This window comes from Acartia tonsa, chromosome 5, assembly GCF_053477335.1.
Source record: "Acartia tonsa isolate MP-2025a chromosome 5, ASM5347733v1, whole genome shotgun sequence".
Classification (NCBI taxonomy): domain Eukaryota; kingdom Metazoa; phylum Arthropoda; class Copepoda; order Calanoida; family Acartiidae; genus Acartia; species Acartia tonsa.
Genome location: NC_137264.1, coordinates 21,051,871 through 21,070,055, shown reverse-complemented (window position 1 = coordinate 21,070,055; position 18,185 = coordinate 21,051,871). Strand labels below are relative to the sequence as shown.

General features: G+C 31.2%; 1 protein-coding gene across 1 annotated transcript in view; it reads left to right on the top strand.

The window, feature by feature from the left end:
• Nucleotides 1–207: 207 nt before the first annotated feature.
• The window catches only part of LOC145319003 (cadherin-87A-like), a 55,698-nt gene continuing 37,720 nt past the window's right edge, over nt 208–18,185 (top strand). Inside the window, exons 1-3 of the mRNA XM_080160818.1 lie at nt 208–871; nt 14,037–14,138; nt 14,602–14,677. Of these exons, the coding sequence (XP_080016944.1) occupies nt 582–871; nt 14,037–14,138; nt 14,602–14,677 (468 nt within the window). The 5' untranslated portion in view covers nt 208–581. The remainder of the gene's footprint in view (nt 872–14,036; nt 14,139–14,601; nt 14,678–18,185) is intronic.

Below are 18,185 nucleotides of genomic sequence, written 5' to 3'. Positions count from 1 at the left end.
GCGCTTGCAGGCTTTACTAGGGTGGATGTGTGTGTGTGTGTTCGCGCATGCGCGGCCATGATAAAGTGGTTTCACCCTCTCAACTACGATACTGTTCTCTCCACTCGTTCGCCGTCGTGGTGGGGTTTACAAGTTATAGAGGTGCTATAATTACAATAAGTTTCTAGATCCTAAGTTTGTAACTTTAATGTTACAGTCCTAATAAAAGGAGTACAAGACTACCATGTGTCCTATGCGTGCGTGTTAGCGCGCGCGCGTGTGTGTGCCTCAAGTGCCCAGAATTCGCTTTTCTGCCTGTGTATGCCTTGATAGATAGATAAATGGTACATAGTCAAACGTACCACCCAAGTGAAACTGTGCCCCGTACAAATACGAGATGTGCTAAAATGTCCTGGTTAATATGAATAATCATTGATTTTGTTAAAAATGTGAGCATTTTCGGCGTTTCAGGTGTTCTTTTAGTGAAATATTTTGGTTTTATCAAATAGTATGTGATTGAGAAGTGATTTTTACTGTTAGAATAGTTAGTTTGATATAGTTAAATAATATATACTTTGATTAAGTAAAAAAACACATACACAATGAAGCTAAGAACATTGTTAACATTCACAATAACGGCGGTGACCGCCGTTAACGGCCTCAATTTGCCGCCGTTTTTTACCGCCGACATGAACCAGCACACCCTGACTGAAAACACCCCTGTGGGGTCCGCCATATACACACTGCAGGGCAAGGACCCCGAGGGCTCGAGGGTCAAGTACGGGTTGCAGGGCACCGACCAGTTTGCCGTAGACCCAAACACCGGCGTGGTGACGGTGACCCGCCCGATTGACCGCGAGTCACAAACCGGTATCAGCGATAATGAGATTAGGTGAGGAAAATAATTATATGATGTTATTGCTTTCTTGTTCCCTATCTCATGTACTGTATATTTATAAGGATCTTAATGGATAAGAAAATTAAGGATAAAACGATGTAATATCCCAATCACGATGAACAAAACTATCTCTTAATGTACATTAAAATCATTGTTAGATTATTTGGAAACTTACCTACCTATTCTATACATTCCAATAGCCTTATAATCCATCAATACCAAACTTTATGGATTTTTATTATGCATAACTTAAAACCCAGTGTTAGGATAGAATTCAACTATAGGAAGGTTTGTAAGGTTTTTAACATGGGCTGCTCGTCCTATTTTCTAACAAAGTGAGTATTGCAGGTGTCCCGCTTTAATCCACGAAAAGATGATGCACATCTGAAAATAAGGAAAAAAGGATAGTTTTGATCATAATATGCGTATCAACAGCATAAAACATTTCAAAATTAAGATAGAACTGACAATAGTGAAGCAATAGCAAATTATCATTACTGCAATAAGGATTCTATTGTGTCAGACTAACGTACTGACATAACCTATTTAAAGAGTAGCTTCGCTTCTAAAGAATTATTGCATCTTTCTGCTTTAATTGAATAATTTATGGGCACATTTTTCTTTTTTTTTCATTGTTTTATTTTTTTAATTGGAAGAGAAAGGAAATAATTGTACAGATGCAAAAAAAGCAGGGCTACTCTATAAGCAGGATACGTCTGTTATCTTTCTAACCGTCCATCCATTGCTGACAATAGTGTACATTGTGCATTATCTTATTTATTTAAAATTCCAGAAAAGATTAAATTATAATATGCCCCAAAAATGTTTCTCCTTTTAAAACATATGGTTAGTGTGTTTTTGCTGTGCAACTTATGAACATTATTGTTCCTGTTGTTTGGAAGTAGCGCAGCAACCAAAAGTATTAAGATACTTTTTTTCTGAGTATTTTGCTTAGAAAGTTCTTTAATCAAAGAGATGGGACAATGAACTGTTTGTTACACTAGTCCCAAAAGTTTTATAATAACGTTTTCTTATTCGTTGGATTAGCAACTTTTGGAACTTTAGTGAAATTTAATTGGATAATTCTTAAAGTTAAAAACGTTTCAAACACTAAGTTTAATTATAGAAGCTGTATTTTTTACATCATCATTGGGTATGTACATCACCAATTTATTGGCCATTGTCTTATCCCTTTAGATCACTGATTTTTTTTCCAAGGAAGAAGAATCGACCTTCGTAGTTAATTTACAGATATACACATTTTTTGGCATCTGAATTTTTTAATTGAATTTTTAATCAATTTTCCATTTCTAAATGTTTCCTTAGCTTTTCAAAGACATTGATAAATATCATATAACAGGAACATTTATTTCTATAATAAATAATAACAAGTAACAACATTTTAAATATAAAAATGTATAGTAAAAGTACAAGTTATCTGTTTAATATTAGTTATAAATAATCATATTATAGATGAATAGTTAAAAAAATAATATTTTTGATTAATTGTTAATAAATCACTGTATATGATATTAATGACGTCCAAGTTTTTTTGAGGGTGTATTTAAAGGTTGTCTAGGGCGGTAATCGAATACCTTTGTTTTATTTGAGGGGGGTAAAATTAAAAGGGGGATTAACACCACGATATCCCCCACCTCTCTTAGACGTCTTCGAAATTTAAAATGAAAATGTGATTTTGAATTTTAAAATTGCATCAATAAATAAATGACTATGGCGTAAGTACAATATATAGTCAATGTCATAGAGTAGGTTCGCTACTAAAAAAAAAACAACATGCATATTCATTTTTACACGTCAAAATTAGATTTGAAAGTTAAAAAGGTACGTGGGCCGGTAAAATTAAATACCAAGTGTAAATGCAATCACACATTTTTAATAAATAGCAATACTGCATAACATTTTATGTGTATTGGCTTGTTTTGATTGATTGTTTTTTTTTTCTTTTTCTGTTCTTCCTTGATGTTTCTAGATGCTAGGGGCTTCCTGACGCGTATGTAATATACTAGCCATTACGCCCCAAAATTTAAAAAGCTATTATGCATTTTTTAGCATTATGCAAGCAACACCCAAAAAGCATGTTTTATCTTGGACTTAAAAAGCCGCCCTTGTAATTTTTCTCCTTTAAAAAGATTTAAGGCCAAACAAAATTAAATGTAGGCGAGTTACATTTTAAATACGAACAGATGCCTCGACATTTTCTAGGATTGTGAAAACCATTTTGGACTTTTAAAATAGTTGACTGCAGTTTTGTACCACTACTTTAAAAAAAAATATGTAGTAAGTGTGTCCCTCTGTTTGTCTTAACCAAAAGATTCAACTAGCACTTAACAATTTAGGTTATCCTCAGCGTAAGTGCTTGTCCAGGGCAGGTTTTTATCTACTTCAGGGAAGAGTAGGTCAACCCATACTCCTAATAAAAATTTAACGCCATATTCAGAAGATTTTCTTATTTGTGAAATGAAGAAAAAAATATTTTTGATCAAAGAATTCGAGAGAAGGCATATAAAAAATGTAGGAAAACTTGAAAAGGTCTGTACTAGGAAAAACAAATACAAGGTTAAGTTCAAGTTCAGTACAGAAAAATTATTATAAAGAAACAATTAGGTAAGAAAATAATGATTCCTATGAATGTCCAATAAGTATGTTTATCACAAATGTCTATAATTTTGCAGCTGTTGTTGAAAAAGTTTCCTATTCATTGGCTCAACAACTTTGGGGACTTTTATTGAATTGTGATCGGTTGTTTCTTTAAGTTGAGTGTGCAAACGTTTCAACTACTTATTGTAATCTACAGAAGAGGTAATTTTGTGTATCATTATTGGGGACGTATATCAATTTATCGGTTCTTGTCTTATCCCTTCAGATCCCTGATAAATGGGTAAGGTTTATCTTGTTCAGAATATCAGAAGATTTTTTTCTGATTTTAAAAAGTATAATATTTTTTTCAAAAAGGACATAATTGTCAATGATTTCATAAAAATTGTCCATGTCACTGATAAAATTGCACACTAACTTTTTAAGCTTTTGCCACAATACCTATAATTTACTTTGTGCACATGGTGTACATTCATAGATATGATTATTAGGAAGGAAACATTTACATGGGTTTTCAAAAAATAAACCAAAACAGTTAAATATAATATGTTTTGAAATTGGAAAAGTAAATTATGTCTTTTTTAAGGTGATAGAGGTTAGGTTGAATAAGGGTTTTGATAACCTTGCAGGGACCAGGAACACGTTTTTTAATTATCAACCACAATGCAGAAGGCGAATATGAATCTTTTCTAGAAAGAAAATAGAAATAGGTTTATTTATTTGTAAGATCTTAAAGAATAAACTTTGAAATATATATAAACTTAACCTAATTTTTGCGCCCATCAACAAAAGGTTTTGAGAAAACTTTCTCTTATCCCTGCTGACACCCAAAATTGTTGATAATTACATGTAATTCATATGCAAAAACAAAATTGTCCAATTGCAGATTTTTTGCAATGACCGTCGGTGTCCATGCGAAGCAGCAGATATTTATCCTTTGTATGATAAGGAAATTTGGTCTATGAGCAACGTAGTAATAATAAACTATGAACATTTAACAAAGTGCATTTATTTATTAAAATACCTGAAGATAAAGTTTGTGTTCTGTTATTTTTTTGCTAAAATGTAAGACATCAAATTACATGTAAAAGAATATTTTTCTGTAAAATTTGTCAATTTTGGCTACGATTAAGATGTATTTAAGATTTGCATTTCTAGATAAAATGACTAAAGGGATAGATCTTTCAAACGCCTGTTCTGACTGAATATAGAAGTAATAGGATGTATTGATGGTGTCAATTTTATTATTTTTTTTCTTGGGGCCTTGGTAAGGGGAGTTAAACCTATTTAAAATAATAATGCCCGAAGAAAAGGCGTGTTTTCATGTATTTTAATGTTTCAGCGAAGAAAAAGTCAAGGAAATATTTAATTCCGTTTTTGTGTGTGAAAGAACTAGGAAATCCTGTGTTTGATACTACAGATGTTTTCTTCCTTTTTAATTCTTTTTAATATTTGTAATTTGTTGTCAATTGTTTTCTAGAAATACTATATTCTTTTATTAAGTAAACTTCTGCTTAAATGTCTATCCTGTAAGATCTTAGCTACTGGTTATTTGCATGTAGGCCTTGTATTGGTCCTGACGTTTTTTTTTGCTATTTTTCCGTGGTTAGGAACAAAAAGAATACGACAAACTTCAAATTCTTAGATGTTATATTGATAACTAGTAGAATTTTTGGAGGAAGATTTACTACCATCCGTTCCCATAAAGGTTACCAGCAACCACAGGCATAATTTTACACATGAGACTTTGAGTGGAAGATTCGCATTCTCCATTTCCATATCCCTAATCAACAACACATACGTGTGCATTTCTGATAAGGAATTAACTATTAAACATTTCTGAAAACCTATCTTACCAATGCATCATGCAATTTTGGTAGATTTTTGTTCTCAAATGTTAGAAAAATACATACTTTATTCTAAGAAATATATTAATGACAATTGTAGCTCAGCACTCATGAATAACAAATAGTAAACTGCATTGTAGATGGTAGAACGTCCAAACATTCCAATATTATAGAGTAGATGAACTATTAAGGTATCTCCTATCCCCACAAAGTAAAATTTTTTAAATAAAGGATTAAACAATTCTAATGCAAACAATGACCATCAGAAAACTTACCTGAGCTAAGACCTAATATTTTGGTAAACTTTGGTAAAAAGCAAAAATTTTTAAATAAAGACTTATTACCAACTTTTAAGTAATGTATTCAAGAAGTATCATGAAACATTCAAGACATAATGCTTGTTTTTCTAAAAAGCAAAACACGCACTTGCTGGCAACATCCCCCTCCCCCCTTGCAGGTAGTATGGGGACAGTGATAGTCTAAACTATATTCTACAACTCTTTCTTTACCCATTAGGAGTTGTTACAGGGTCCAAAGGCAGACTTTTACTTGAAAATAACTTATTTTACATTATTCTATCCATAAATCCTTGTAAACTAAATGCTGTTTCCTGTTTTTATCTCCTACCATTTCTAGATACACTAGGTAGTCTTTTTTAATTATTTTTTTTTGATACATTGTTGATCAGTTTTTGTCACGACTGGTAAACTGGTTGTTGGCTGTGAAATAATAGTTAACAATTGAGATACCCTTATATTCCTTTTGGCGGTCTGTCCACAGCTAAACCTCCTTTATAGCAGGGATTGCTTTATTTAGATTTTATTTGGTTTTATAACTTTACTGCATGTGTTTTTTTACTTCAAAAATGTTTGTATACACTGCACTGATTTAGTGGAGATACTAACCCTGCCCCTTCCCTTTACTGCTATTCCGTTGTAAATTTACTAGAGACTTGATTCATAGTTTCAGAAATCTGAACATATAGACAGACAGACACACAATCATCTACTTTGGTAAAAACTATACCTAAAATATCAGACTATCTGCATTGCTTAGTAATGCAGAAAATTAAGGGTTGCACTCACTTCCACATATTATTACATCAAAAAAATCTGTGACAAATAATTTTAGGGGTGTTTCAATTTTGAGATTGGAGCATATTGGAAGGATCAATGAATATTGTTTTGATATTTTTCGGTCCTGATAGTTTTATACTTGAATACCTATGAGGGGAAGTGAATGCACACCAAAATTTAAGGGCAGACGAATAAAAAGAAAGGGAAAATAAATTTGGGTATTGTTGACTATCATGTTTGTTCAATTCAGCAAACAATAAGATGGGTGACGACCAGACCCATTCACACCCTTAGGTCAGCCTTTAAAAAACAATGGAACACAAAACTTACACCAAAAATTTTTTTTAAATCGGTCAAGATCGTATTACTTTAGTACTTTAGCATTACAGGGTCTGCCGAATCTAACTCTTTTTTCGAATTAGTTAATTTAATCAAATTTCTATTCTAAATACAGATTTCTTAATAATGATTAAATCATCACTTGCTGTATATTTGTACACTGTTGTTAGCTGGTAGTTGATGCGTTATTCATCTCTAATTTTCTCTTGTTATTATTCATTTAATTCTATTTAAAAAGTTAATGTGAAAATTAAGGAACACCATGCAGTGTCTAAGATGGTCCTCATACCATTCATCATTGCATATTTGTGTGTGTATGTGTCTGTATGTTTCAGTACAAGGGACAAGTGTTATAAAAATAGTATTATATTCGATCAAATTAAAAAATATCCCTTTAAAAAAAACTATCTAATAATATCTGACTTTTGGTGGCTTTATTTATCTAATTAAAAAAGACATTTTGATTGCACGACATTTGTGTGTCCTTTTTGTTCATTGGGTAAATTATTAACCTTTAATTTAATATTTTGGCATGCTACAAACACAGAAGCAATAGTTACAATATGGGGTTTTTGCTGAAGTTGTTGGTAGACCTTAGTTATATTGGATAATAATTTAAAATTTGCTTTTAGAGATTTCATTATAGTTATTCTACAACCATTTACTTTTGCTATGATATTAAGATGCCAAAAAGCAGAATTTTACTTAAGGGAGGAAGAGTGGATGAGAAATGATTTATCGTCTAATATTGTATCTCTGTCTCCCTGACGTGGTTGTGTATAACTCAAGGTTAATTTAGGTATCCTTCAACTTTTGATTACCCCCACCCCCCTCCAATCTCCCCTCCCATTTCTTGCTATTGCCTTTTCGATACCCTGCGATTATTTTGGCTACTATGCCATTTTTAGAATTCTCTGTCTGCCAGGGATTTTAAGGGATGAGACAATGGACGCGGATTTTATGTATCCTCCAATTCTAATATGTAGTTGTAAAGTTTCTGAACTGTTACTTTGTACAGCCCAATCAAGAATCAATCTTAAAGCTAACAAATGGCAGATTTAGTAATCTTTAGAGGCACCATCATTTAAAGTCCAATATCTCAACATCTCTGACTTTTCGATACCTTGTGAATATGCTGCCTTGCCATTTTTAAATTTTCCGAATGCTCAATGTACACTTTGTGTTTAGGAGAGTTTAGTGTCTTAAAGTAAACAAGCCGCTAGGCTATCAGCCCAAATGGTAGATAGGGAGTTACCAACATTCCACTACTCTAAACATTGACTTTATAAAAAAAACTAGAAAAAAATTCTTTTTACACCCGTTTTAAAATTATGTTATGAAGTTTTCCTTAAAAGTAACTCGTAGTTCAAGCTTTTTACGAGATCTTAAATGAAAGACAAACATCTTTATCATCAAAGTATGAAAGTCCTACTAAGAACAAATCATTAAATATCAAAACATTTTTATAACTCATTCAATTTTTTTTCATTCATGATGCAAGCTATTTTTTTACTTGCACATTTTGTTCTAGATAACGTTGATTCTCTAGCTCAATATATTTTTGCATTTTAAAAACTATATATTTTTTCCTTTAAATCCGACTTCTGAACTATTCCTCAATAACGCAAATAAAAAATATAGGATTTCATCCTTCTCTTGTCGGCAAAAGCCTTCGACCTTTAGGCCAACTCAAAAGAGATTTATCAATATGGGAGGAAGAGGAAATTGGACTCTAAATAAAACTGCACCCAATGTTCTATAAGCATGATCAATCATTTGTTGGCTTAAAAATATTTGTTACTTGTATTCAACCTTAATTGTTGATTGAAACTATCAATGGTCTAAATTTGCCTACCACTAATTTTGATTTGCAGAAGTAGGTACATCAATTCGTTATTCATTGTCTTATCCCTCAAGATCTATGAAAAAAAATGTTTTTGGTGTACTTTCAAATATATATACTAAATAATTTTCCTTGTGTTCTAAAAAATGTGAATGAAGGCAACTCCTATTTCAACCCTTATTATAAACCAAGGATTTTTACTCCAAGGTAGAAGATAAGTATGATTGATATGTAGCAACGTAGTGTATCTTCCCTTTCGAAAAACACGTTTTTCTAGGAATCTGAAATTCAAAATCAAAATTAAATGTTTACTGTACACTTTCATAGGCGTTACATATTTACATACATACAGACACACGGGCAGAAAATCTAGGAATAATTTTTTAACCTTAATAAAAACATCCATAATATAAAGCATGCACAGAAAGAATCGTCTAAAAAATTGAACCAATTTTTTCCTGACAAGGAAATTTGATTTGAAATCCTTAAAAGTTTATTTGAACCTTTTGGTAGTACCACTAAAAAAAAAAGATAGAATAGTAATAATATTATTATAGTTTATTATAATAGCTCGATGTGCGTGTGTTTGTGTGTCCAATAGGGAATCTTAGTATTTGTTATGGGCAGGTTGATAGCTATTTGACAAACCCATTATCACTCTCAGCTATTTTGTTTTCTTTTATTATCAAACTAATACAAATATTGTTTGGGCACCTAACAAAACAAAAAGTTGCCCTTAAAAGCTAGTGAAAATCAATCACTTATTTTAAGGGGGGGGGGGGGGAGAGGGTACATTGATGATAAGTTAAGTTGTAAAAAAGGATTAATGTGTGTGGGGCTGCCCACAGAATGCTTTGCATATCATACAGTGTCAAAACAAAACTAAAATAACAAATCCTCAAAAATAGCAATTTTCTAACATTCAAAGGTAAGAGAGAGGGGACAATGGGCTGTTTATTACACTAGTCCCCAAAGTTGTATCATAACGTTTTCTTATTCCTTGGCTCGCCAACTTTGGGGATTTTAGTGAATTTTGATTGGTAGCATCATTAAGTTGAGTGTTCAAATGTTTCAACCACTACTTTGAATATACGGAAGGGGTAATTTTGTGTATCATCATTAGAGTTGTACATCAATTTATAGACCATTGTCTTATCCCTTTAGATCCCTGGATAAGACCATATCTTCCTAGGAATTAAGATTCCAAAATCAATGGGCGTTAGTTTATTGGACAAACTTACATTTTGATAATAAATATAGTGTTGCTATGCAACATAAATCGTCATAAAATTTGCAAAATCAATAGGTATTCTTCAACGACAGACGGACAGATAAACAAACCTCTGAATATCTTTCAACTCATTTTGACCTCTTTAATGTGGTATCTACAATTGAGCTACAAAATTTTTGGTCATTTTTTGCCAACTCTCTGCATTGCATATCTTTATTATAAAAATGCTCAATTTTTCTGCAGAGAAAAAATTGTGCAATGTTTTTATAATGCCTACTTATTATGGTCAAGGCTGTAGATGAAATTTTGATATAGTTTTTATAGTTTATGGCAGCGCAGCTTCAGTATATTTGAATTTGTACGTCAATTAAGATTGGAGCTGCATAGAAAGTAACTGTTTAAAAAATGTCATATTTCATTTAATAAAAGTTGTCATTGCTGACTTTCTATCGACTATATTTATAGCCTGGAAGAAAATTGGTCATAGCACATATATCTTCCATATGACTTATGTTAATATTATAACAGCTCTAAATTCAAGAAAGAAAACCCTCCAATTTTCTGCAGAAATTGGTTCGCAGATTTTCTTGCAAATATTGATTTCTAGGAAAAGGAAATTTTATCATAACATAAATAATTTTGCTTAGTTCAATAATATGCCAATTTGTCTTTAATAAAAAAGCAAAGAAATTTGACAATTAGGTTTTAAGGAGCAAAGGAATTTTTAAAAAAAATACAAGTGTCATATTTTTAGACATAAAACCTTTATTCAAAGAGTAGCTGCGCTGGCGTTTTCAATACCTGTAATGATTTGAAAATTTGTATTATTTCACAGAATTAGTTTCCTTTTCCCTGACTGATTCTAGATTATAGGGTTTGGTGTGTTAAAAGGTATGTAATTCAACTTCTCTCACACATACACACACACACACACACACACACACACACACACACAAACGTTCAAGTGCATATCAAAATTATTTTAGCAATTTAGATTTTCAAGATCAAACTGCTAAATATGTACATTTTTTTGACGGAAAGGTCAATCGGTCGGCCAGACGCGCATACGCATAAGTTCTGGGGTAGTTTTAGGTTATTTCATTTTTACATTAAAGTCTTAGGGTGGCGTTAGGCTATTTTTCCTTCCATACATACCCCTTCAATTACAGAGCTCATAGAAGCAGGAGGTGCAGTCACTAGTATTTTCTAAGCCCATGGGTCAAGCCATTTTAAAGGGACAATTGAGAAATATCTATTAGTTTATATTGAATTAAAATAATGGGGTCAGGGATAGAATTAACATTACATCAAAATGTTAATAGTTAATGCATGTATGTAAAACTTTAATAGAAATGGTGAGTCCACATTTCTGAAAAGAGTTCAATATATTATTTGTAATAAACAAGGATGACAACAACCATTAATGCGAAGCACTGAAACGGTAGGACAAGCGGACATTAACACTTATATAGTGTCAGAACTGAATAATCAGAATAAAAATATATAGGAGTCTAAGCAAAATTGTAAACAAATTTGATAAAATACTGCTTGATACAGGACAATGTTTATGGACATACTTATATTTTTAGGACTTGATTGTAGAGTTGCTTCGCTTATAACATTAAATTTTGTAGTCCCAGGAATCAATATACCAAAAATCAAATCAATTAGATGATTAGATCACATAAAAATTTGTTCTTAAAAAAGAAAAAAAAATCAACATGTTTAAAATGGACGTAAGGACATTTTGGTAATGATTATAGAGTTGCTACGCTTTCAAAATCGTACCTAACTACTAAACGAATCACCATGCAAAGTTTGAAATCGATAGGACAATTTTAAAATGCTTACATTAACGAAAAAAGCTATCTGTTACGGACGGACGGACGGACGGACGGACGTACGGACGGACCGACCCTAATTATAGAAAAGCTTCGCTTTTAAAAGACATAGAGAGTTTTTCAATGATAAGTAGTAATCTTAGTGGACAAGACAAAGAACAAATGATGTTAGATAAATTACTCCTTCTTTAGATTTAAATTATTGGTTTAAAAATCTGGATACGAATACTTTGAACCAACCAATCAAGATTTTATTAAAGCACTCACAGTAGTTCTTGAGCCAATGAATGAGAGTGTATGTTTAAATTTTGTGTACCAATATAAGTTATAGTCCAATATCCCCTCCCTTCCTAACGATGATACTAAAGGTGAATTAGAACTTCAGGTGATAAATTTATAGCGTGGTAATTTTTGCAGAAATGATATCACACACAGAGAAATTGGGACACTAATTTTCTATTTCAGACACAGAATATCAAATACAAAGTTTCTAGTTTCTGCTCATAATAGATTTACTACCATAGATGGCCAACCAAACATGATAAAAAGAATTTTATCAGACAAAGATTTTGTTTTTCATTTAATCACTTGTGACTCATTATACATGGATTAAACGAAAAAAGAATACCAAAATCTGTAATAATTTTAAGGCCAGATTCTTCCTACACTGTTTTTCTATTAAAATTACGGGATTAGTTATCTACACTTTCTTGATGTATTGTGCTCCTATTACATATTGAATAATATATGAGGACACATTTGTATATATGCTAAAATATAAATTGTCTCATCCTTATGCAATGCATTTTGCACCTTGGCAATTATATTCAGGGATATGACAATGTATGGACAATAAAATTAACTTTTCCAAAATTATAATGTACTAAGTTCTACATGTGTTAGCTTGTAAATATTGGAGGAATTAAGGATTTTGGATTAATTTAATCACAATAGTTCCATACTGGATAAAATGTAAAGTAGTTTTCAATTGAAACTTTATATATATGTATAACAAGGGCAATCATGTTCAAAAGAAGCACAACAGAAATAACTTAATCGTCCAGTAATTTTTAATAGCAGGACAAATGAAATTAAATTCAAATGAAAAAGATATCATAATTAAGCTACATAAGTTTTCGTCTAATGGTTCCAATCTTTGAGTTTGAAGGACGGAATTGGAATAAAACAATTAAATTTTTGCGAAATAAAATTGCATATTTTTTTCAATATTTATATTGTGTAAAATGTCTGTTGATAATTGAAAAAAAAAATAAAACAAGGATTACAAAATCCATAAATGCGAATCTCTTAAATTTAGACAATAGATCAAAGTAAATTTAAAAACCAAATAAAAACAGTTCTCTTCTGGGAGGTGACATTGTAAATTAAAATGGAAACAAAAGTTTTATGAACACCTTCTCGCATTTATTTTAAATATTGATTGGTTGATTAAAACTAATAGTGTCCAAACTTTTCAATTATTGAATCAATTTTTCAGAAGGGCTAATTTTGTTAATCATCAGTATGGATGTATATCAATTTAGTGTCCATTGTTTTATCCCAATCTTTAATAGATCAATGTTCAAGAAAATCTAATTTTCCTTGGAAGTCCTCCGAACAATTCTAACTCAGATGGACAACCCCAAAATGTAGAGAAGATTTTTCTTTTTAATTTTACTAATCAAAAACAATTATGTTAAAATCAAATAAATGCGTAACAGACTATTAAAATCTTATGAACAACAGACAGTTAAAAAATCAGAACTTAATTGATTTGCAAAAGAACTGAAAATTTATTTTTTGTAAATATAACGATTAAAATGTTTCTTAAATTAAATAATTTTAAACTCTACCAAAATTACATTTAACTACAAAATCTACATAAGTATGTAACTAGAATGCAGCCTTTTTGTCGCTATTATGTCAGCCATAGCCACTTTTATTTCCTGTCATATAATCGACAAATTATGTCTTAACTATCTTTTTTAAAACAAAGCTTTTCTATAATTAGAGTAGGTCCATCCGTACGTCAGTCTGGAACGGATAGCATTTTTCGTTAATTTGGGCATGTTATAATTGTCCAATCAATTTAAAACTTTGCATGGTTATTCCTCTAGTAGTTAGGTACGATTTAGAAAGCGTAGCTACTTACAACACTTTTTATGTGATCTTTTCATCCAATTAATTTTTGTCTTATCTTATCTTAACTTATTCCCTTTTGTCTTCGCTTATTAGGATGTTGTCATCCTTGTTTTAAATGAATGTCGATATTGTGTACGCTATACGATATAGTCGATAAACGATAAAACGCCAATAATTTTGATATGATTGTCCATGAATCCACGAATAATAACTTTTTTCATCAGGTTTTCTGTAATTATCCAAGACGAGGTGGATGAGGGTATGGACAACGTGGTATCAGTTCCAATTTCTGTCATCATACTGGATGAAAATGATAACATGCCAAGGTAAACAAATATCGGGTATAGTCCCTTTCGTGGCAACGCACCTTAATGGGCGATTTTTCGTATTTTTCACGGTAGCTTTTCTCCTATATCTAGCCCCTGCGGGGGGCTCTGAGCCTGCGGGGTCAATTGCCTAACCCTGTGGGGCAATCGCCTTACCCGATATAACCTAACCTGACCTAAAATAACCTATAAAAAGCCATTTCCCAACTATCTTGTAAAATATGTTTTTATCCGATTAATAGCCGCTGGATTAAAAAGCATTTCTGAAACATGCTGAAATATCATGTATTGTATTGTAGAGAATTTTCTTGGTAAAATGAAACAAAATCATACAACTAAATCCATGTTTTATCGACCAAGGCCATCGGACCCCAGAGGCCAATTAATTTAAAGATTTTAAGCCAAAATTAATTACCAAAGTAACTATGAAATTAAAGTTATCAATCTAATTTTTATTTTTCAGGTTTAAGGGAACACCCTACAAGATGACCGTAAACGAGGATACACCAGTGGGCACCACTATTTTTAGTGCTATTGAGGTATGACTGGGGTACTAATTTCAATATTTGGTGTTAAATTGGCATTATTTGGTATCTTTTAAGAAAATTACACCTTTACCACTAACATAAACACATTTTAAATCTTATAATACAACCATAAAAAAGGCAATGTTGCTGTAAAATTTACCTGGCTTTTATATTAAGACTGAATTCTAAATACGATGGCATAGTCAAATTTATCTTCGATTTAAATTTTCGCTTTAAATCAGCATTTTCAAAATTAATAAAAACCTTCTGATAAAACTTTGCATTTATAGACATTTTTCGTTTCTAATGAGAACTTATAAAAGCAAACCAATTTAAAAAATATACAACAATCAAAAAAGGTCCCAGGACAATTTTTGATAAATTATTGTAAAGCCAAAATGTAAAAGTCTTTTATTTGATGGATTAGACCCTAATCTCTTTCTTTTTTGGGAAAGGTATTCATTGAAATTCACTTCAAAGAGCTTTTTTGCAGACTTTATACGATTCAGCATAATTATAATTAAGCTTATTAATCATAAAATTGTAGACATAGATAATAATCAATAGCGCAGTAACTATATACCTATGGTTTGTTCGTCCATTACTTTAAAAAAATTCTATAAATTGCTTTGTGTAAACTGTATATAAAATATTTATTAAAGTATTTATTTGTAATGCTTGCCAAAACTTGCTTTTATTTTCACACTTTAGTATTGATATAAAGTCATTGAATGACAGCTTGTTATTGCTTTAATATATTTATAGCTTTAATTATTGTTAGGTTTTCGGCTGTTTTAAACCCAAACCCCTTTTTTGCTTGTTAGTTAGCTTTTATAGTCCTAGGGTGGGGGGTTTACTCCGTCCCTCATTCATATTCAAGCTTCGGTGGGGTCGATTTCGGGGTGTTTATACATTTAAGTAACATTATACAAGTTTGAGAAAATAGCTAAAAAATCTACTTGTTTCCTTGTAATTATAAAGGAAATTTTAGTTTTCTAAATATAACCTTATTATTACAGGAATCCTCGAAGCTAATAAATATATAATATATTATTGATAGAAAGTTTTTAACAGAGCTATCTTTTACAAACTAAATTTCCTAAATATGGAAAAGTTTCGCTTTTGAAAACAAGTTTTTTTAATTTTCATTGATCTAGCATAAATAAAGCTAATCAATGTGTTGTTTTGTATTCTTACTGATTATTCTGAACTCATTTATCCTAATATATCATGGTTAAACAAATACAAGACCCAGGCAATATTCTGCAGGGGTAAAGGGATAGGTGTAGTCAGTCGCGTTCACAGTATTTTTCCAGTGGGTAAAAAAAAGAAAAGACTGACCTTCTCAATTTTAATTCTAGGGGGGATGTTTACATCCCCTAAATTAACCTTATGCACGTTTGTGGGTGTAGTGCACCCACCATTTTCCTAACTAAGTTTCATTTACAATACGCCCTCTGCACCGTATTAATTCGTTTAGTTATCTATTCTCCATTCATTTGATTTTGAATGTCCTGTTAGGGAAATTAGATCCTGTGGACGCTCCTCTCATCTAGCCTCGAGTTTATTTCCCTTTTTGTAAATTAAATCATATGAGTTTGTCAATATTTTTATGCTTAAAACTCTGATTTATTTACATAATATTGTAATTTATTTCCAACCAAATTTGCCTTTTAGAATTTATGAAGAGTAGGAAAAACATGTTATGGGGTTGATTATCAGCCCTAAAAAGCATTAAAAAGCATTAATAACCCTTTTTACCCATATTCCCTTTTCCACTTATCTGACTTTTATGTAAAACAAGAATAATAATGTCTATAAGCAGCAAAGCTTTATTTGTACAAATAAAACATGAAGACTTTTTTTTGTAAAAAAATATTAATAGTAAAACACAAACATACAACAAAATTAAGATATATACCTATGTACTACATAATTAACCTCTAAAAGATTGATCACAAGTTCTTAATCAAGATACTTTAATTACACTTCCTTTATTTAAAGTTATAATTTTATGATTAGTTGCATCTGATTCATCAAAGCATACTGTTCATGACATTTGTTCTAGCAGAAGGAACATCCTTAATTATGACGCAGATGTACTGTTAACGCATTGCGCTGAAGTCTCTTGCTATTTTCTAAATAGGTAGCAATGAACTTACATGTGAATTACCGACAAACGGACAGGCTTAGCATAGGATCTACATACAATGCTTATTGAGTTGCATCGCAACTCTGTACTTTTACTAAATATGCATTTTTATGTACCTAGGATAATTTGTTGAATATTATTAAACTGAATATTTTTATTTCAAGCGCATTTTCTCATACTTTAGTCATTCAGTTTCGAGAGCGTTTCTATTCAATGATTAGAAGGATATGACAATGGACTGCACATTTTACTCCATTTTACACCCCTTTCGTCAAAGTTTGCCCTTTTCTCGAATTTAAATATATTAAAAGTTTTCCAAGCAAAAAATATAAAATAAACCTGATATTTTTTTAAAAGCAGAATTTGCCCTTGTACTATTTAAACTTGCATACATCTTCGGTCTACTGGGAGCCAGTTATCGTATTGTTTTTCTGATTGTGTGAGTTTTCAAGCTTCAATTTTTTAACATCGTCAGGATCGCACATTTTTCTGATTTTTGGAAGCCTATCTATTTTTTACTGGGTACAGTAAGGGCGTCAATACAAATTACCATGAAAGATTAAAACCAGTATAAGGCCCGGGATAACAAAACTGGTATTAATTTCATGATTTCAATTTTGATATTCGTAGTAAGTTATCTTTAATTTGATGCTATACATGGTTTTTTCAGTATGGCTGAGAACCGGCTTTAATCAAGCGGATATTAATCGGTTTCTGCCCTAAATTGAAAGTTTTCTGATTGTTTCTGCTTATAGATTTTTAAATTTCCAATATTATGTAATTTATTTGGCCTAAGGTGATGTTTATTTGAATATTGCAATATACTAGATATGTGTATATTCACTTCCGCACATGTTTCTAAATTGTCACAATTGCAAATTTGTAAAAAAAAATACAATTTTTTCTAGGGCTTATTCTCTTGTGAGGGTGGTGGTAACCTTCCCCCAAGTAGTTTTGAACCTTCCCAGGACCTATGAGAACCATATTGGTTCAGCAGTTTGCGAGATCCTTCGGTACACAGAGACAGACAGACACAGATCCTTTTACTTTTTTATGAGAATATGAAACAAATTGCAGACGTGGTTTTATGTGGTAGTAGTTCTATACCTTGAAGACATTTTAAATAAGAAAAAATATTATGTACATGTAATACATTATTTTTTTTCACTTTTATTTTTTCTTTCTCTATCTCTCTGACATTTTCTCTTTATTTATCCCCCTCTTTACCTTTCTATTTTTCTCATTTTTCTCAATAAATATTTTTTTTTTGTGAGAATAACGTATAAAAACAATACATTTCCATTATTCAAGAAAGGTAAAATAAATCATTATTGAGTATTGTATTCCATGTATTTACATAATATTATA